General features: G+C 44.4%; 1 protein-coding gene across 1 annotated transcript; it reads left to right on the forward strand.

The window, feature by feature from the left end:
• Window positions 1-664: 664 nt before the first annotated feature.
• On the forward strand, window positions 665-20,792 carry ism1 (isthmin 1; the record flags this gene model as incomplete). Its single annotated transcript, XM_080740154.1, has 6 exons — window positions 665-802; window positions 13,728-13,949; window positions 15,650-15,938; window positions 18,734-18,877; window positions 19,337-19,426; window positions 20,275-20,792. The coding sequence occupies 6 exons, from the start codon at window positions 665-667 to the stop codon at window positions 20,790-20,792; spliced, it is 1,401 nt and encodes a 466-aa protein (XP_080596280.1).
• Window positions 20,793-22,950: the final 2,158 nt, after the last annotated feature.

A 22,950-nucleotide genomic window follows, 5' to 3' on the forward strand; every position in this document is an offset into this window, starting at 1 on the left:
GATCCGTGCGTTCTGCTGCCGTGCGCTTTGAAGCGCTGCTGTTCAATGCATAGATTTAAATGGGAAGATCTTCCTATAATCTAATCGCGCTGTGTTTTTAATGTATAATGTTATGTTCAAGACTATAAGTTAGCCGCTTTTAGAGAGGACATATTTCAGTTTGGGGAAAAGAAAGGAAAGGAAAACTCTGAAAGCGAGGACCTGGCTTTCATCTCTGTAGCCTACTGGCAATAACTTCCATCCATCCATCCATCTTCAACCGCTTCAATCTGGAACCGGTTCGCGGGGTTAACAATTCCAACTGAGATTATAACTTGTGAACTAATTTGTAAAACTACATTACAGACAAGATTTCTCTTTGACCATTGTTTCCAAAAGAGTGAACTTTTGGGGGGATATCGTGCGGACAGACAAGCGCTGCTGGACCTCAACTAGAACCACTGCCCCGCACACAGCTCCAGCGTGTAGTGTTCGATCCCCCCTCTCTTCCCCTCACATTGTAATTGTGATCCCCGAAGTGGCTCCGAAGTGGTGTTGCGGCTCCTCGTCCCCGGCGGATCCGGAGATCGGAGTCACTGCGGCGGGTGTCGGAGCCCCTGCTGCTGCCGCTGCTGCTGCCAGCACCGCCACCACGCAGTGTCCGAAGAGCGGGCGCGTCAAGAGGATGGTTCGGCTGGCCGCAGAACTCCTGCTACTACTGGGACTCCTGCTGCTCACTCTGCACATAACGGTACTACGGAGCAGTCCTCTGCCGCAGGGGAATGTCACTCTGAGCCTGGACCAGGACACTGTACTGACTGAGGTGAGTTGATCTATAGGCTGTTTGGTTCCATGTTGTACAGTTGTACACTGTCAGAGTTCCAGACTTGTATGGGTCCATTTGGTTCCATTAGTACACTGTCAGAGGTCCAGACTTGTGTGGGTCAATTTAGACCCCCGCAAAGGAACCCACAGAGTCCCTGGAATCCACTTTGAGAAACACTGACTTAAACCATCTATAGTGGAAATGACCTGAGAGTTGCAACTGTACTCGGGCTCTACACCAAATCTCTTCGCCAAAAAAGAAAAGAAAAAGTAAATAGCCGCCCGATCTAAAGATGACTGTTGTGAGTTTTTAGATATCACATTTTTGTCAGATGTTCCCCCCAGAACAGGGTTGCTGCTGAGGTTCAGAGTGGCTAAAGGATTTATTTTTTGTTTTGTTTTATGATCAAATGCTACTGAAGAGAAATTACATAGGAAAGCTTGCCAGCTGATATAAAAGGGTCTTGTTGTAATGTAAGCAGGCTTAAACGGTCACAGATGGGTTTGATAAAATGCTCGCGTATAAAGCCGGTGGCTCAGGTAATATAAAGCCTCCTTTCCCCGAGGGTCCTTAGTTCTTTCGGAGACTTTTTGGAGGCTGCGTTGCTATTGAAGGATGTTGTCCGTCTCTCTGTGTTGTCCCCTGGGAACGGCGGTCAGTCAGTGTGGGGAGAAATGGAAGATGAGGCCGGGTCAGAGGTCGAGTCCCCCTACACACACCCCTCCATTGTTGGGGGTTAAATGCTAGCTGCGGGCACTTCTCTGTCATCATGGACTCATCACTGTCATCCCGGGCGCTCGCTTGATGAGACGGGGAGGTGGGTGCCCCCTCCAGGGGTTAAGAGCTGAACCCCTGGAGGTTGGTAGGTAGTAGGTACCCCCGCAACCCGCCTCCATTCACACACACACACACACACACACACACACACACACACACACACACACACACACACACACACACACACACACACACACACAGAGATGGTCCTATATGACTTAATCTTAATTGCGATGTCTGTTCTTGCGTTTATAATGCAACTGGACACCTTGTGGAAAGAGCAGAGAAAAAGATGACTAGGTAAGCGGTATAAACGATTGAGAATGAAAGCCACAGTGGCTCGAATGAAGAATTAAAGGTGTCATAGCAAAGACACACAATGCGATATGTTGATGATGTTGGTTTAGGTCAATGGTTCTCAAAGTGGATTCCAGGGACTCCAGGGGAGTCTAAATGGGCCCATACAAGTCTGTAACTCTGACAGTGTACAAATGGAACCTAATGGACCCTGATGGGTCCATTTGGTTCCATTTGTACACTGTCAGTGTTAAGGGAAGACCTTGAAATTTAAAAGTTTTGGAACCACTGGTTTAGGTGATGACATATGTTCCTAGTGGAGAAACACTGCTCAAGCTGCATCTTTAGATGCTGTCAAGTGAAACCTTTTTTTTTTGGGGGGGGGGGGGGGGGGGGTTGTGTGGCTCTCCTCGTGAGAAAGTGTGACAACAACCGGTTTTGGGAGAGAAGACCACAAAGCCACCTAGCTATAGGCCATCACTTGTTAGCATGACGCTGCTCCAGACAGCTTTAATAGTTTAACTGCCCTTTTTAACATCAGAGTAAAAGCACGCCTCCAAAGCCTGACCTGAGGGTTAAGACGGGTTCAGGATCAACAGGCTTCAACCAGAGAGTGTTAAGCATCCTTCGGCTTCGGTTTTGATGTATTTTTAGTGTGGCCACTGAACATACCGCGGTCACTCACCGTGTGAGCTAATGATAAATGGCTGTCATACCTATACTACTGGCAGGGTTGGAATGGTGTGGCTCTTCCCCCCGTTAAATGGTTTTATTAGGATGCTGGGAAAATGATTGGAAAAGGAATGTTCACACCGCTATGCACTAGCAGAGGTTTATGGCGCTGTTCTTTTTTATCTCTGCGGTCGGATGCTGCTCATCATCATCATCATCACCACAGGTTGACCTGAGAGCGCGCAGCAGTAGCGAGCCCCGCGCTCCCATTGGATACATCGTTCGTGGCATGCGAGGCGAGGAGGGGAAACATCCCAGGAATTCACTAAGCATTTGTCACATGGCCAGAATGTTGGATAGAACCAGCAGGACCAGGAGGATCACGCAGGAGATCCTCCCAAGGCATCCTAGTACAGCAGGGGTCTTCAACGTTTTCAGGCCAAGGACCCCTTAGTTGAGAGATTCCATATAGTTTCATTGTTTGACAGCACAATCGTCAGTGTATTTTGGATTCATGTCAATTTGGGTTTTCTGATATTTAACCACTTGAACCGTCAATACTTACAAAACTTGACCTTTCACTCTGTACGTAGTCTGCTCTTTTTCCCCTCTACACCAAAGCTCTTTTTTGCTGAAAATGGCCAATCTACAAGCTCACAACGCCGGTTAAGTGGGGTTCAAGCTATGGGTTCAAGTGGTTAATATAAAAAAGGATTAAAAAAAGCTTCTATTACACTAAGATTCGGAGGACCCCCTCTAGTAACTCTGAGGACCCCCTAGGGGTCCCGGACCCCCTGTTGAAGACCCATGTAGACAGTACAGTATTACTCTAACCCCCCCACCCCACCCCACCACACCCCATCCCATCCCACCGACACTACTCAGTTAATTTAACCCTGAGACCGTACAAATGGAGCCATAGTGACCTTTACGTGTGTGCAACTCTGAGAGTGTGCAAATGGAACCGAATTGACCCTTGTTGCGGGTACATTTGGTTCCATTCGTACACTCTCCAGAGTTAAATTATCACCGCAAAAAACTCCACATTTCCATGTATCCCACAGAAGCCTTGAATGGTTTTGTGCTCATGAATGGACTGCTGCTCTGCAGTCCATTCCAGTGGAGCCATGCTTCACTGGTCCACTACTGAAGACGATGATGTCACCTTTTGCCGGGGCTTGTCACGGCCCAGGGGGTGTATTGTCATTTCAAGGTGTCACATTTAAAGTGCCATTCACTGGGACACAAATGACAGAAGCTGGCTGCATGCACCTGGAGATGGAGAGAGGGGGAGAGAGAGAGAGAGACAGACATACAGACAGAGAGAGGGTCTTTAGTCATAGACACAGCAAAATTAACACTGATTCACAGAGGCTGCTTTTCTTTTTTTTTAAGATTAAAGTTTTTGGGCTTTTATTGATAGGACAGCAGACTGGATGGTCTGGATCGGGAATCGAACCGGCAACGCCGCCAGGCATCCATGCCTATGTGGCAAAGCCTAAGTTGTATGCGCCTGGACCAGTAGACCAGCACGCGCCCCCGAGGCTGCTTATTTTTAAGGGTGACACTTAATTTTCCAACATTGTCAGTCATGTACCAAAAAGAGCAGATCCACAGATCCATAACCTCGCAGTGTCACAGTGCAGCTTGTAGACGTGTTGTGAGCTTGTAGATTGCCTATTTTCAGTGTAACATGTGGTGGTGCACAACCCCGTATGAATCAAGGGTAACCGTTTCAAATTATGGTTCCCAGATAAAGCCTGGATAGGATCATTCTAATCACAAAATATCAATAAAACACACTTCTGTTGCAAAATAACCGCTGGAACAAGCTGTTGTTCAACGAAAGAGAGCAAAGTTTCATCAAGTGTAGTTTTCACAGCAAACTAGCAAGCTACTGTCTTTGTTAGCACATAATGACACCTCCGTTGTCCTATGTGTTGTTTGTTTGATAGAGCAAATGCACACACACACACACACACACACACACACATACACACACACACACACACACACACACACACACACACACACACACACACACACACACACACACACACACACGCACACAGTATGTGGCGTGTGACGCAGGAGGAAGGATGCTTTTCTCTTTCACCTAAAAGTGTAGAGTTGAAAAGCATCTGACACAATGTGCACTGCCTTCATTTCCTGCCAGTCTCCCTGGGGGGAAGGCCCCCCGAGTGGCTCCCAATTGAAAATGGAGTCATGCTCCTTTAAGCAGGCCCTCACCCTCACAAAGTGTAAAAGGGGGGAAGCGGGAATACCAGAGGACGTGCAGTGAGATGGGTTGGGGTGTGGTGTGGTGTGTGTGGGGGGGGGGGGGGGTCTTCATTCATGGCATTTCGGGGTGGGGTGGGGGGGACATCCTGGGAGGCCCCAGATGAACCGAGGAATGGTGTGTCACTTTTGATCTTCAAATTAGAGCACGTCCTTGGTTGTGGAAGAGCTTAGATGAGCAGTATAACGTCGTCGTCGGGTGGAAACCTGTGTGTTCAAAACCTTCCTTTTTTTGTTATTTTAAAAACGATTAAAAAATGTGAAAATAGCCGATCTACAACGCGATGCGAGGCGTTGTGTGCTTGTAGATTGGCTATTTTCACTCGTTTTGTGCAACAGTCTTGTATGATGAAGCAGGGCTTTACTTTGCAAAAAAAAAAAAAAAATACAGATGTGAAACTTGGAGATACAAGGTTTCTGCCCGACAGTGACGTTAAGCCCTGGAGTAGACTAGACTGCCATTAAAAGGCAAAACCACAGATGCTGTTCCTACGCACAGGGACACTTAAGACAGTAATGGTGAACGGTCATTACTGACTCCCATTCACACCCCATGTCCCAGCCCTTAATTAAACCTTAACTGACCGGAGTCCTCAGGGCTCTGCACTTGGTCTGCTCCTTCCCCACCCCCTGTCTACACCTAACATTTTTGCCGAAAATAGACGATCTACAAGATTGACAAACTTGTAGATCAGCTATTTCCGCAGAATAGTGATGCTGGGGCTCATGTGGTTAATTTTCATATGCTGTGTGTGTGAGATTTTCATTGAACAATTTACATTTCTTTGCAATTACTTGCACTTCCCTTTGGTCTTCTCTGTTTTTACTGTGCTTTGTTTAATGATTTGTCTTTATCACACCCCTAAACCGATAGAACTGCTGTAGGCCAAAGGAATATCCTTTATGAATTATAATGAGAAGTGGTATTCCTAGGGAATGTGTTGTAACATTTGACTTATTTTGGCAAACATAAGCAGTCGTCTAGGAACTCATTCAAGATGATGAAACAGCAATAGATATTATCATTTAATGAGTTTCTTTGTATTCAACAGCCTACCTACAGTGAACAGCAAAAGAAAAGATAACATTGGGAGACAGAACAGGACGCAAGAAATGCCACAAGCCAGCTTCATATTCATATATATATGTATACTGTATATGTATACTTACTTATTTATACTCTGTATGTGTTTATGTATGTATTATTGCTGACAGTTATGTACATTCCTCAAACCAGCAACTTATTGGTGACCTCACAGAAACTGTCCAAGGTGCTGAAATGACCCTAAACTTATGTTGTCCTGTATTATTAATATTTCCAGTGGTAGGTTTTGTCAAAATCTCTCATCGTGTGGACATTCATGGCACTTAATGTCACAAAGGTGAGGCAGTGACAGTGAATCAAATCAACTAGCACAATAGATTGAAGTTTATCTCAATAGGACAATAAACATAGCTTTGTCAGTCAATTAAAATTATCAAATTGGCAGTAGAGTAGACTAGTATAATTTCCTGAGCACTATTCAAAACAGTTTGGTTGAAGTAAATGACAAGCATTTTTTTTGTCTTTCTTTTTTTGGGGGGCTTTTATGACAGGCAATGGGGAGAGAGATGGGGAGTGGCACATAGCAAAGGTCGTCGGGATTGGGACTCAAACCCGCAACACGTTCTCAGGCATCAAAGCCTATGTGGTATGAGGCGCCCCATGACAAGCGTTTTGAGATTAGGATAAGTCTTTGCAAAACCCTCAGAGGAACACCGTTCATCTGCTTTTGCAAGTATCCCTTTGTGATATTACATAAAACACAGACAGGGCTTGACATAAACATTTTGAGGCACTTGTCCTCTGGACAAGTACATTTCCCATTCACTTGTCCAGGCACAAAAGTCACTTGTCCGGATATAAATTTGCCATTTCACAGTCATTTCTTTTTCAGGTTTTTTTTATTTGACAAATAAATGAGACCCCCCCTTGGCCCCCTCCACTCCACAGTCCATAGCCTGCATACAGCACAAAGCTGCCAGGAGCATCACAGAAAAAGTGAAACCAAGAGCCACTTGACATTTGTAATGAACTTGTCCATAAAGATGTTTTAGTTGTCCCGGACAACAGGACAAGCCTTAATGTCATGCCCTGACAGAGGTGTCCTGGTGTCATAGAGGTAAATCACTCATTCACCACCGCAAACACCAGGTCCAATTGTCAGGTGAAACTGACAACTGTATGCAGATCAGAGGAGGATGGGCCATTTGGTTACCAACTCTCCATCATTTATCTGGGGACCACCTGAAACCCCCTCAAGGAGCACTGGTGGTCCCCGGACCACTGGTTGAAAACCACTGGCCTAAGTTGAAACATGATGCAAAACGCACAGCTTGCAAATACATTGTATGCCTCTGAATTAATATAAAAAGACAAAGGGAGTTTTATATCTAACGGATAGCTTTTATCTGTAATTATACATTGTTTCACATGAGCTTCCATCATGTGTGCCTCATATGGCTCCTTTGTTGGAACGGAGCCATGCAGAGGCTCCCCACCGCAAACAATCATCTATTTGCTAATTAATGGGTATTTGGTTCTAATGTCTGAAATGAAAAGGATTTTGTTGACCTAGTGGGTATGTGTTTGTTGGGCAGGACTCACAACACCACACATTGTGAGCTTGTAGACGTTTTATATTTGCTGAATGGTCGGCCCCCAGAATAGGTATGCTATAATATAATAATAATGAACGTTATTTATATAGCACTTTTCTTGACGAAGTTACATAGCACTTTTCTTAGTGCTTTTACAATGAAGAAAGCATAAAATGAGACAAAATGCAAAACACAGCTGACAATAATCAGAGGGCAATACAAAAATGAACATGTAATGATCAGACCATGGCATAGGAGGTATTAGAAGTAGCTATTTAGGGGGATAAAAAGGCTTTTTTGTAAAAGTGGGTTTTTAAAAGAGATTTTAAACTGATTAGCGAGCGAGTTAACCTGAGGTCCTTTTGCAGGCTGTTAGGGGCCAAATGGCGTAGGACCGCTCACCCTTTGTCACCAACCTAGACCTGGCAACAACCTGTAGACCTAAATCAGATGACCTCGGACTGGCGCATAGGGCTTCTTTAGCATTTAAAAGTTAATTATAAATCTTAAAATCAATTCTAAAAGTGACCGGTAGCCAGTATAGTGCAGCTAAAACTAGGTGAACATAGCCAATCTACAAGCTCACAGCGCAGCGCGAAGTGACGCGCTGTGAGCTTGTAGATCTGCTATTTTCACTAGTTTGGTCAAAAGTCATTTTGGGGGTGAACTACTCCTTTAAAAAAGGGATACTAAGCCACTCCACTGGGGTCAGAGGATTTAGGCTGAGTCATCGAATCAACTGAGTTACAAATCATTCTGCATAGCAATGGAAATGAATATTTTAACATGTAAATCAAAAGATATATAATAAAGGACCTAGAATGGACCCTTGTGGAACACCACAAAGTGAGCTGGGCTGAAGAAGAAGAAAAGGCATTACCAACAACAAAAGAAAATGTTCTGTTTCTTAGGGTTCGAGTGGTTAAAATTGCTGAGCCTAAGTGATGCATTTCTTTGAATGAGAGCCGGGTGGTGGTGGAGGGATTATGTTTTTTAGGGGAAACATGCCTGCCTGATCAGACTTTAGTCACAGCTGATGACTGACCTCTGAAGGCTGGGGACTGGGAGGGCTGACTTATTATCACACAGACACCTCAAAGCCCAGAGAGCCGTGTTCACATGGGCTGATGTTCACATGATTTACAGGGAGAGGCTAGCGCTTCAACCCAAAAACTATGCTTTTGGGTTGAAAAATGACCGTGTCCCAGTGTTCCATATCCTGTTTATCTCTGAGCCCATAATCCGTTGGTCTCGGTCAATACAGAACATTCTTTGTGGTAATAATTGGAATCTTAATTCCCAGAATGTTTAAATCACTCTCTCGTCCGCAGATTTTATGATTTTGTTTATCTTATGAGGTGTACAACATTTTTATTTTATTTGGGTGCACTCAGAAATGTTGACATATTGAACTCATTTATTGTAACCTTTGGTTTGTGATTAGGGGCAATTATAGATATAATTATACTGTTATATGGCCACTAAAAAAGATTAATTCATATTTCAAGTTTTGAGGTATATAATAAAGTAAGCCTGCCTTCACTCGCAATGAAAGGGATATGCAGTCTGTTTGTGCCTGTCTGTTATCAGCCATAGCTCTGCGGTTGTACCATTCATACCCCTTTCACTCGCACCGTATAGCACTATTTACAGCTTCCCATATTGTCCCAGAGCGCACCATGGCCCGGACACAAACAGCTCCGCTGGGGGCTTTTAACATCCACCGCAACGTGACTGAGCTGACACTTTGTCTGTGACTGGCCCACCACAACGGTGCTGCAGCGCTGCCATATTCTCAGGCCTCTGCCCAGGGGCGTCACAAGGAGGGGAAACGTGGGACTGAGTTACTAGGGCCCGAGGTGGAGGGGCCTTAATTATTTTATACTTTAGCTATTGAAAAATAACAGATACTTTCTTTAATGTGTGTTTATTTTTATTTTCTTATTGAGAAGTGATACCTGCAAACCCCTGAAAAGTGTTGTCTTTTGAGAAAAAGAACTACAGCAAATACTTTTGAATAGTGTTTGTGATCTCTCTGGTAGTGCACCTGGGAGAACCAAGCGCTCTACAAAGACAGCATGGTACAATGGGGGGGATGGGAAAAAAGGAAGAAAAACAACAAAAATATGGGCAAATGTGAGAAATTCTGTGATACTTTGTATTGTTATTTATAATGTTCTCAATAAAACAAATATTTTTTAAAAATATATAAATATATAAATATGGCTGCGAGCCACGCTGTGAGCTTGTAGATCTGCTATTTTTGAAAAGTCATGAAAATGTGTGCAAATCTTTGAATATATGTATTTTTTAAGCAAACAATGTGTGTGTGTGTGTGTGTGTGTGTGTGTGTGTGTGTGTGTGTGTGTGTGTGGGGGGGGGGGGGGGGGGGGGGGGGGGGCTCGCAGCGCAGCACTCAGTGTATATCTTCTATTTTCCAATAGTTAAAGCACAACATAATTGAAGTGAATCCTTGTACCCAGGGCCCAGAATTTGGTGCGCCACCCCTGCTCAGGCCTCTGCCCCGGCCACAAAAACACTGGGGAGAAAGAAATGGGGAGATGAAAAAAAGCAAAACAAGGCGCAAGATTGATGGCTGTCTTTGATCTTATTTTCTGCCACCCGAGAATGGATGATTGCTGGCTACTTATAGCTGTCTGTCCAATTGTGGAGTAATTGCTCCTTCTGTGCATATGTGACAGGGGACATATGCCTCAGCCGTCCTTTTGGGACGTATTTACAACCCCTTGTCAGACGACGGGAGTGTTTTTCTGTCTACCAGAAGGGAGAAGCAATTATTTTGCAATGTTTGCTCAGGTTTCTGTGTATAGCCTCGGCAATGGACATGAACGGGACCATCAGGCTGACATAGTTCTTTTCTTGCAACCAGTGCAAGAAGCATAACATGCTATATATATACAGTATGTCCACTGCATAATACTATGGTAAAGAAGTCGAGTTTTCTGTTGGCTAAAAATGGAGCGAAAAATAAAAAAGCTATGTGACATGGGCCCTGAGTATAGGCCTTTGGTGGTTTTATGGTTTGCAGGAAGCAGACAGCAGCAAATGTCTGAAGTCTGTTGTTTGTTCTTCGTTTACATTGACCTAGGTGTTTCAGTGCCTCTGTCTTGCTGTGTTTGGGACATTTGACAAGACTGACCATGGGATATATGAAGAGGGTCATTGCCACATGAACGACATGACTGAGACACATACTTCCCACAGATTACACACACCCGAAGTGTATTTGAAAACTCGACCAATGATGAAAAACTCCCATACCTACTGGGAGAAATACAACAATGTGCGAACACAGCAGCAAGATTTGTGAACTGTTGCGACAAAAGAAGGCTAGAAACACAACCACCTTAAGGACTACAAACCATGGATTGACTTCTAGATCTACTGCACATATAGTATGAAACATAGCTGATACCTTTAAATGCATTTTGAGAAAGAATAATGCTGCTATTTGTACCCTGTATATATATACAATGTCACAATGCGACATAGCTCTGTTTACACAATGCATACCCCCTCCAACTGTATATATGTTCCCCGTTTTCAACTGTTTTTATTGTATTTGTGATACTTGCTTTGGCAATGTAAACGTAAGTTTTCTCATGCCAATAAAGCTCCTTTGAATTGAATTGAATTGACTGCATGATATGTCAATCTAATGTTGCTGAGCTGGTAGACTTTGCATCTTGAGTGATTGATTGATTGATTGATTGATTGATTGATTGATTGATTGAATAATTTATTTTCAAGAAATAAAAAGCACAGGAAAAGTACAATTCAATAAAGGTCTGCTAAGAGGATTTTAAACCCAAGAAAGCACTATGGCTTGTTTCCATTGGGGTCCTTTGTATTCAATTTGTAGACATACTGACCAGCATAGTTAACGATTTATCTAATTCTGTGAGGAGATGCTTATCAGAAACATTCCTATCCGTGATGGGGAAACTGGAATAACTTTATTGATAAATCAATGGTTTACAGATGTAAAAAGAAAGTGGGTGAAATTCTTTGTTGTACACGCTCCCATCATTTGCAGTTTTCAGGAAAGGGAAAAAGAAAAGAGATTGAATGAAAACACTTGTGTAAAACTACTTGTGGAAGTTTGTGTCTATGCTTTTCTTTTTCATTAGGATGTCTACCCCAAATCATAAACACATTTCCCTAAAACACAGCCATTCGTTTTTCGCAAATATCTTTTTTAAACTAGAAATACTGTTCCTTCGAAACAGTGTGGGCTCGATTCCAACCCAACAAATAGGATACTTTAAGGTACTGTAAGGTACAGTACCCTACAGTATTGTACTGTACCTTACTATACTGTACTGCACCTTACTGTACTGTACTGTACTGTACTGTACTGTACTGTACTGTACTGTACTGTACTGTAACTTACTGTACTTTACTGTACTCTACTGTACTTTACCTTACTGTACTTTACTGTACTCTACTGTAACTTACTGTACTTTACTGTACTCTACTGTACCTTACTGTACTGTACTTTACTGTACTCTACTGTACCTTACTGTACTGTACTGTACCTTACTGTACTGTACCTTACTGTACTGTACTTAACTGTACTCTACTGTACCTTACTGTACTATACTGTACTGTACTCTACTATGCCGTACTGTAACTTACTGTACTGTACTGTACTGTACTCTACTGTACCTTACTATACTGTACTTTACTGTACTCTACTGTACCTTACTGTACTCTACTGTACTTTACTGTACTCTACTGTACCTTACTGTACTGTATTGTACTTTACTGTACTGTACTTTACTGTACACTACTGTATCTTGCTGTACCTTACTGTGCTGTACGTTACTGTACTTTACTGTACTTTACTGTACACTACTGTACTGTACTGTACCTTACAGTACTGTACTTTACTGTACTCTGCTGTACCTTACTGTACTTTACTGTACTCTACTGTAACTTACTGTACCTTACTGTACTGTACTTTACTCTACTCTACTGTACTGTACCTTACTGTACTTTACTGTACTCTACTGTACCTTACTGTACTGTACCTTACTGTACTGTACTTTACTGTACTCTACTGTACCTTACTGTACTATACTGTACTGTACTCTACTGTGCCGTACTGTACCTTACTGTACTGTACTCTACTGTACCTTACTATACTGTACTTTACTGTACTCTACTGTACTTTACTGTACTCTACTGTACCTTACTGTACTGTATTGTACTTTACTGTACCTTACTGTACTGTACTCTACTGTACCTTTCTGTACTGTACCTTTCTGTACCTTACTGTACTTTACTGTACTCTACTGAACCTTACTGTACTTTTACTGTACTCTACTGAACCTTACTGTACTGTACATATTCTATGTGTTCTAGATCTACATTTTTGATTCTGTGTTTGGGAACCAGCAACTGTCAAATGGACTCCAACTGTAGTGGAGTATATTGAGTGCATATACTGTAGGCTAACAATCCCAGATCACATCTGTCCTCCACTATGTCTATAACCAAGGCGTTCTTCTATGTGGCCACTCCAGACTGAGGAGTGGAGCATGGCTTTTATTGTGTTTGTGGATCTGACTTGGAAATGCATTGGTTTTGATATCTCCCTGACAACCAACAACAACCACTAATATGGCTGACTGTCCCTGCGGGCTCTAGGATATATGGCTATGGGATTTACATCCCATCGCCCGGACTTGATTCTTGATCACAGCTGTGTAATCAGTAGAGTGGAGAGGGACATTTATTTATAGTTTTAACTTTAACTATAGTTTTATACATCACACAGCTTAGACATTTGGATCAAATCAGAGAGCAGACCTGTGTGAACGCAATGATATAGATAGCATATCTGAAGTGTGAACACTGCAGCCACAGCGCCTTAACATAAACATGGGTCTATTATCCTTCTCTCCACTCACTAAACCCATTGGAAATGCATTGGGTGCTTAAAGTTAAACATTTTTATTTTTTTATATTTATACTACAAAACATTTCAAAACCAAAAATACAAGCACACGTGTCCTCAGTAAGCTGAACACATAAAAATTTGAATGGTGTTGAAAGGTGTAAGCGTTTAAGAGATGAATCGCGCCAAAGTTTTGAGGATACTGACTGACTGATAGATAAATAATGAAGATAACATACGTGTGCTCGCCTTCCAGGCGAGCCCACAATAAGGACATTTATAACACACCCCATCTCCTTCTTTTCTGCCCAACAGAACAATATAAATGTAAAAAGCAGCTCAACTGCCCAACTGGCTCCTGAAGACCGACGGTCTGGTCCAGAGCATCGGTCGGCCCAACGGCCTGGCACCCTGCCGTGGAGCCAGGGTGCTGGGGGAAGCCTGCAGCGCGATGGGCCTGGAGCCTTCCTTCTAGACCTGCACAACTTTCCTGACTTCTCCAAAGCTGACATCAATGGACAAAATCCAAACATACAGGTAACCAACTGTGTGTGTGTGTGTGTGTGTGTGTGTGTGTGTGTGTGTGTGTGTGTGTGTGTGTGTGTGTGTGTGTGTGTGTGTGTGTGTGGTGTGTGTGTGTGTGTGCGTGCGTGCGTGTGTGCGCGCGCGCGTGTACACCTGTGTGTGTTTGTGTGCACCCGTATGTGTGTGCACCCGTATGTGTGTGCGCCCGTGTGTGTGTGTGTGTGTGTGTGTGTGTGTGTCCGTCCGTGTGTGAACGTGCACACTAGGGATGTGCGTGCATGTGTGCACCTGCATGTGTATGTGTCCACTATTCTGCAAGACATGGCTACTCAAGCACACAGGACAGGAAGAGCAAACAGGAAGGGTCAGAATAGCTTGGTGCACATCGCTACCCCCTTTCTCTCCCTCCCTTCCTCTCTCCCTCCATCCCCCTTCACACTCTCCGACTCCAGAGCGTATATGCTCAAGATAGACGCTGAGGTCAAATCTCGCGTCCATCATAATGACAGCTGAAAGGCAGATACTAACCACCAATGCCTCGCTGCTAACCCATGTGCAGGAAGACCGAAGGCAGCTTATGTAAATGTGTGGCAAGCCCTCGCCCATAAGTCCCTTAGTGTGCAGATGGCGGAGTAACCGCTGCCATGTTTAAATCATTCCCCTGTTTAATCCAGCGAGGGGGTCTTTCCATTTCTGAGAGCATCTCGCTGCTAAATCCGAGCACGGACAAAGTGAATTAACATCTCAAGATGTGGGAAGAGAGCAGGGCAAGCAATTGAGCAAGAGAGTGAGGGTCTAGGGTAGAGGGTGGTGGGGGGGGGACCTCTTTGATCCTGGGATTCATCTGGCTTTCATGGTCTGGAGGAGGCTGAGCAGCCCTTTGAACTTAGTGTTTAGGTGGAGAGAGCCAGGGAGGTGGGAGGGTGGCTGTGCACCAGAGTGGAGGTCCCCCCCCTCATCTGTGAGGCACATGTGTTAGGACAAGAGGAGGATGGGGGGAGATTGGCAACAGGGGGATCAGAAAGTGTCACCCGCCCCTCTATAGGGCTGTCCCCTTGTAGTCGAAATAATCAATTAATCGGTCGGTTTGGTCTTAAGTCGACCAAGACTTTGTTAGTTAATTAGTACATTTTTATGTTCTTTTCCCATGTTGAATTGATTATACCTTGACAAATTATGAGCATACACACACACATTCTAGATATAACCCTTTAATTCTGCCAGTCTATAGGCCAATAGACAGTAGCCATTGTGAACTCAACATAAGACGGCTCAGTTCTCAGCCTCATCAACTTGAAAAGGCTGGCTCAATGCATGTTTGTATGCAGCAAACTAAATTCTACAGATTTATCGATTAAAACAAAACAAATCCTATGACATTAAATGTCTTTAGTGAAAGACAGCCCTACTTCCCAACAGCAGCTCCAGTCCCTGACAGATACCCGGAAGCATTTCTGTTCAAATTATACAGCCCAGAAGCATCTCTTCTACGGGGCGCCCACTGACCTAGCGGTCCGGGAGCACACCACATAGGCTCTGATGCCTGACAACGCGCCGCGGGTTCGAGTCCCGATCTCGACGGCCTTTGCTGCATGTGTTTTCTGTCTAACTGCTGTACTGTCAATAAAGGTAAAACATACCCACAAGAGCCCAGCATCTCTTCTCCTCCGTTAACCATGGATTGTATTTCTCTCTGCTCCTCTCTGAACCAGGTGACCATCGAGGTGGTGGACGGCTTGGAGGGCTCCGAGCCGGAGAAGGGCCTCCACAAAGAGAACAAACCCAACTGGGCCGCCACCAACTGGAGGAACTGGTGGCCACACTCCTCCTCGGCCTCCTCAGCCTCCTCCACGCCCCACCGGACGCAGGAGGACCAGGACCAGGCCTTTGGGAGCAAGTCCGAGGACAGCAACTTCCTCCGGCCGCTGGGAGACTGGGACAGGAGAGGAGGCACGGGGGGAGGCACGGGAGGAGGCAGCAGCAAGGCTCAGACAGAGTATGGTGAGTGCAATGGGAGTGTGTACTAGACCAGTGGTTCTCAACCTGTGGGTCAGGACCCCCAGGGGGGTACCCAAACTATTTTGGGGGGTCCCCAGATGATTAGCTTAATGTGAAACATTGTTTTCTCACTCAACAGTTAAACAAACCATATCTGCACATTTCTAAAGTGACAATTTAAGGACTTTTAATACCCTTTTAATAGCTCTAAAATAAAATAAATTAAACATTGGCCATATTAGAGGCAGAAATGGTGAAAATAGCATGCTCACAACGCATCGCGTTGCGAGGCATTGTGAGCATGTAGATCTGCTATTTTCACAATAGAACCGTATTAAACAAAATGTAATGCCTCAACTCATACAACTCTTAGTGCTCGTCAGGGTGGTGGGGTTCCCCAGTTAAAATATGATTATTTTGGGTGTTGCGGCCTGAAAAGGTTGAGGACCACTGTACTAGCCTACCGAGTACTGTATTTGTACCTGCGTAAACCGGAATTGCGTGTACAGCAGTACACTGCAAGTCATATACTATTTACTCGGGATCCAGGGGCTCTCATTTGAACGCTGGTGGACAGCATTGCCACAGATGGGCATAGTTTTGATGTGGAATCTGTAATTTGCAGATTTGCTGATTCAAGCTGTCACCATAATAAGTACAGTCATTCCAGCCCGGCCTCTGGGAGCCCTTGATTGAAGCCTTTAACACTCTTTTATGAGACAGATTCCTCTGTGGTGCAGCGCTGGCTATGTGACACAGTTTAAACGCCTCCCGACATCAAAGTCCCCCAGCAGGAATGGGGCCAGGAGAGCAGTGATGGGGCTGCCGTACCGTTCTCCCAGCGCTCTCCAGAAAGGAACTCCGCAGATAAATCTGCTACGGAAGAATTCACACTCGTTCTCGTACAGTATCCGTCCTCTCCGTGTTGCAGCATGCCCAAACCAACATGGTTGAACAGGAATGTATGGGCAATTCCATCCACTCCGCTTATGGCTGCGCTAGGAATGAGCTTTCGTCAACTGCTTCTTGTCAAACCGTTGACCACGTTTAGTGCATTTGGCTTATCGCTACGGTGAACTCCGGCTCCATCTAGTTTTCACGCCACACCAGTGCACCAGAACATATTTTATCCTTGTTTTTCTCATGGTTTGAAACGTTTATAATGGTCAAAAATGCACGTTGGGCGGTGTGGACTGTCAATCAAACATGTGGCGTTCGCTCAATTGCGTCTGTGTGCGACATGTTAGCTAACAGCAAGTTGCTCCTTGTCTTGCTATGCTTGGATGCGTTGCCAACAGCTCTTTGGCCATAATACTGTACGTACTAGAGGGTTGAAGAGGTGGAGCTAGATCGCTATCTGGCCTCATATAAAATGCTCATAATGAGGGGCAGATGTTGGTGTGTGTGTGTGTGCGTACATTCCCTGCGTTGGAGTGTGTTTGTGTGTGTCAACTTGTTGACATATATTCTGCTCATTGATGGGGTCAATTGCTTCCCTGATTTGAATGGGCGATCTTAAGCCTGGATTGATCGCACAACCCGCTGTAACTGTTTCCATGTATATGCATTACAGTGATGTGCCCAATGGTAATTGGAGTTAAAGAGGATTTCTTAACTTCAGGTCCCATTTTCAAGTATATGACCGGCGGATAGACCTATTGAACAAGTCTGTTGGCAGTGGGCCATTATCTTAGAGCAGGTTTTTGTACAAATCTGTAGCAGTGGATAGAATTTCAGTCTTGCGGTTGTAATCTGCCAAATGCTCCCCATGCCTATGCCATCAATTTCTAGTCCCTCTAGAGAGAGCGCACGCTGGGATCTACGATCGCGATGGGTCCGTAGGTTCTGTTCAAACCACTTAAGTCACATGAGCAGCACAGGCTCTAGGCGACACTAGTGGAGCTTTTAGGTTCTTAGGGTGCATTCTCTCACTGAACCATGATATAAATAACCGTCACTCGTGCTTCAGTCTTTTGCACTCACAATGGACATGACATTTTAGCTTGAAGCAATATTTGTTGTGCTGCTTAAATCCTGTGTGAATTTGAATGGCTGTTGTTCATTTGACTTCAGCAAAAATCACTTGAGTTGACGTTTTTTCTTTTTTACTTTTGCGTACATATATTCACGCATACAATAGATGCAAAACATTGCTTGATGTTTCAACTTGACATTGATTTAATATTGTGTTAAGCTTCCATTTCATTTTGATGTGATGCATGCGTGAGATTTCTGAGATGTCCACAGTAAGTTTGAAAAGCACTGTCCTATGCCACTTAGAAACAAGCCTTCCTCTTTTGACAACACTAAACTGGTGTGGGAAACGGATCTAGGTGTCACGCTCTTGGATGAGAATTTGGTCGTTTAAAACGTATACTCTCCAATTTAAGGTCACACGTAGACTCCACCACTCCAATGAGAAGCTAGCCCAGATATTCCCTGGCTTTGATTCTGGGTGTCTGTGATGTCAACACATACCAGCCAAGCTGGGTGTGTTTGGTCATGCAACTCATTAGTCAGGTTTTGGGAAGGATTTTTTTTGAAGCCATTTCCTATATCTGTGGTGGAAGGATGGATTCCTGTCCGGTAGTGATGCGCGGGTCGACCCTGCGGGCGGGCCAGGTCGGATCAAGAAATGTTGACTTTTTGGGCGGGGAAGGGGAAATAAGATTTTACAGTACAATGTACATGTTGTATGTTTACTGTCTGTTAAATAAAGTGTTAAAAAAAGACAGGACTGGGTCCATTCAGCATGTAGAGGAGTCTCTAATTCTTCCTATCTGTTCCATCTCCTTCAGACTACATAGATGGGGAAGGGGACTGGAGCAACTGGTCGGCATGCAGTGTCAGCTGTGGCAATGGAAACCAGAAGAGAACCAGGTCCTGTGGTTACGCCTGCACTGCCACAGAGTCGCGTACCTGTGACATGCCCAACTGTCCAGGTAAAGGGAACAATATTAATTGTAGGTTGTAGGTACTGTAAGGCTGGGTTTTATCCAACAATTATTATATTGATATCGTGATATGAGACTAGATTTTGTGCAGTATTTTTTATATTGTAATATCATGATATGGAATAAGACTGTTTTGTCGTTATGGATTGAATCACTCATTTCGGAAAAACTAAAAAGAAAATTAATATTATCGTCACACTACGATACTAAAAACTGCTACACACATGGCCACGCACGCGCGCACACACACACACACACACACACACACACACACACACACACACACACACACACACACACACACACACACACACACACACACACACACACACACACGCGCACCACCACTCACTTCAAACTTGGGTTTGATTTTTTTACCAGTGTCCTGGATTAATTTCCATCTTTCGCTGGATCAATCATCACCACTCTCTCTCCATCCTTCCACAGGGATTGAAGATGCCTTCAAGACGGCGGCCACTGAAGTGAGTCTGCTGGCTGGAACAGACGAGTTCAATGCCACGGAGCTCTTTGGTGTCGGTAAGAAGCCTCTCATTACTGGGGTGATTTGTCACTCTGGACTATCAGTCATTCAGGCAGACAGTCCAGTCCTCACACTGTCCAGTATGGACCGTCCATCTGGTACAAGTGTAAGAAGACCAGCTTTGCTGAACTCACGCAACGTTCCTTGTTCGTTGAGCCTAACCTTGTAGCTGCACGGGATGGAAACACAGCAGAACATGAACCACTTTACAGCCTTCTCTAGTTTGGACATGTCATTATTAACAGATTTGTTCACAATTTTCCAAAATGAAAAAAGAAAACTGCAGATCCTCCTCCTCGTTTTCACGATCTACAGTGAGCTTATAAATTGGCTATAATAATGATCTATTTCACTCCTTTTGCATGACACATGTGTGATAGTGTTTTTATACTTGTGATGTTAATGGATGTTTTTGATGCTACTTTATATGTTGATGCATTGAATACCAATGACCCCAATGGAAACAAGGCCTCAAGGTCTTTTTTGGTGTAAATCCTTTTAGACTTAGTGTTTTGACTGTACTCGTTGCTGTTTTACATTTCTGTCTAATAAAATATTCAATCACTCAATCAAACACCATAGCACGACAAAGTATAAAATAAAAGTGGTTAAGAGTGCAACTGGTCTCTCTCTCTCTCTCTCTCTCTCTCTCTCTCTGTCTATCTCTCTGTCTGTTCTCAATCAGCTCAGATGTCAACCAGGGGTGGGTGAAAACAGCCCATCTACCTTTCAGTCACACCACTCATCTTCCTGTTTTCATCTTCTAACACTAGATGAGAGGGGGCATAAGTTATGCAGGAGTTATGGTGCTTGATGCTCTTTGCCTTTTCATAATGTCTTCCAGACACGGACAGCTGCGAGCGTTGGATGAACTGCAAGAGCGACTTCCTGAAGAAGTACATGACCAAGGTGGCCAACGACCTGCCCAGCTGCCCCTGCTCCTACCCCACCGAGGTGGCGTACAGCACGGCCGACGTCCACGACCCCGCCAGCCGCCGCCCCTTCCGCTGGAAGGACGCCAGCGGGCCCAAGGAGAAGCTGGAGATCTACAAGCCCACGGCGCGCTACTGCATCCGCTCCATGCTGACGCTGGAGAGCACCACGCTGGCGGCGCAGCACTGCTGCTACGACGACGCCATGAGGCTGGTGACGCGCGGCAAGGGCGCCGGCACGCCCAACCTCATCAGCACCGAGTTCTCGGCCGACCTGCACTACAAGGTGGACATCCTGCCCTGGATCATCTGCAAGGGCGACTGGAGCCGCTACAACCAGGCGCGGCCGCCCAACAACGGGCAGAAGTGCCCGGACAACCCCCAGGACGAGGACTATTACAAACAGTTCGAGGAGGCCAGGGAGTTCTAACGCCCCTCCGAAAAGAGAGGGGGAAGGGAGAAGAAAAAAAAAAACGCTAAATGAAAATAAATAAATAAGAAATCGCCTACAGTATACTTCGCAAAATGGTGCTGAAACCATATGGCTCTTAGTTCAGTTTCAGGTCCAGAAAACAGTGGATGAACCTTTGGACTCTGACGAACAAAACATACCAAGCAAATGGAACTCCCAAACAGAGCCACATCCTTCCCTTGGACCCCAAGGACCAGAGACAAAGTATAGTTTTTTGTTTTTGTATTTCACAAAAAATATGCCTCTTAAATGATGAGTAAAATCAATGATGATTTTTGCAAATAAGTAATTAGTCGATGATAATTCTTTCAATGTTGGTTACTAAAGGGAGAACTCGCTAAAAGGGAAAAGTAAACTGTGTAGACTGTTCTGTTTAGATTGCCTCTGTTTGTTTCTGTAGATCGTTAATGTTTGGTGAATTTGAGAGGCCAGAGATAATCGGTGGAACAATAAGAACCACCATGTTTTTAGAATGGTTGTAATGTGGGCCCCAAGGAAATAAGAAATGCATGGGAGGTGGGGAGAGCCTGCATAGCCCCATAGCCTGCAGAGGAATTGGAACGAATTCTACCCTGTATTTGTTCTACCCCATTTTTACCCCATGTTGGTTTGGTTAATTGTAATAATCGGGTCCTCATGTATGCTTGTATGTTTATTTAGCATGCACATTTTTTTTTTAATTTTGTTTTTGTTTTTCATGAATAATTTACGACCATGCTCTTTGTCCTCTGATGCATCAATCTCTTTAGTGTAAAAAAAGAAAAAAGAACTCCTGAGTTATTTTTGTAAAGTATTTATTAAGTTGTAGCTGTGTCCCCAAGTCGGGTGTCCCATGAGTGTGGTTTCCAATTGACTTCAGCCTGCTTTATACTTTGTCGTGCACTGGTGTCTCTCACGCTCACAATATTGTGAGCTTGTAGATCTGCTATTTCCGGCGCAGGACACCATTGTACGACAAGGTACGAATCAGGTTTCATGGCTCAATGCTAACTTGAGATACGCGTGTAGGTCAAACTTTGCCATAGCCGTGAGGAGCCTTATCTCAAGTTAGGATTAAACGCCCATAGAATATTAAAGAATGTGTGAATACAGTTGTACGGAAAGAAGATTCTGGAGATAAATAAATGTTTAAATAAAGATAAATTCTAATTGTGTCTGCTGGGAAAGAATCAACAACTCTGATTTACGAGGTTGTATTATGTTAATCTCTCAGAGAGATCATCACGATAATAATTCGAACTCTCTTATGTGGATATTAGCAAGCTTAGTGGAATATTGCCAGTGGACCCGGAGAAGGATCAGCTGCTATTAAATTACCCTCCCTGCTGTCAGAGAAAACAGAGAAAATTCATCCAGGGAGAGAGATAGAGGAGGGGGGGGGCTTCCAATTAAACTCACCCAACAACTTAAGCCAGTGCACAAGACTTCCATTAGTTCCATGCAGTATGGCAGTAAGGCCCGGCCTTTTGATGGGATTGTGATATTTCTTGGGAGGGTGAGGGAGGGTACGGTTCCCTTGAATGTGACTCAAATTCTTTGTCTTTGGCATGCATCCTCACATTCCTGAGTAATTTCTCAGTGTGTACACACATGCGCCGGTGTGCACGTGCATACACACACACACGGAGAGAGAGAATGCTGCCTCCTTTCGATAGCAGGGACCTCTGACCATTCCCTCTCCGCTGAGTGCAGTAGTCATTGTGACACAGAGAAAGCCATTCATGGTGCCCTCATTCCTGCAGTGTGGCTCAGCTGGCCTGGTGCTGGGCCTGTCTTTATAGAGCAGCAGGCCTCAGCACGTTCTGCAAGCCTCCAGGCGCTCCTTGCAACCTCCTAGCTGCTTCACTATTCATACAAAACATTCCTCTCTACATGCATCCTTCACTGTATCTTGGCCCGTTTTTTTTTCTATCCGCCGCTGAATACATTTGTCAGCTACTCGGCCTCAAATGCATGCTTTATATTGTGGATCTTCAACAGGGGGCTTGGGAATTTCCACAACCATGATGATAGTGCTGATACTGTAGGTCAGTATCATGATGTCAGTATTGTGTCGGGATCATGTTGTCATGTCAGTATCATGGTTAGCACTCAGCAGTATCATCATGGTCAGTAT

Source organism: Nannobrachium achirus (genome assembly GCF_963921795.1).
Source record: "Nannobrachium achirus genome assembly, chromosome: 13".
In the NCBI taxonomy this organism is placed as follows: domain Eukaryota; kingdom Metazoa; phylum Chordata; class Actinopteri; order Myctophiformes; family Myctophidae; genus Nannobrachium; species Nannobrachium achirus.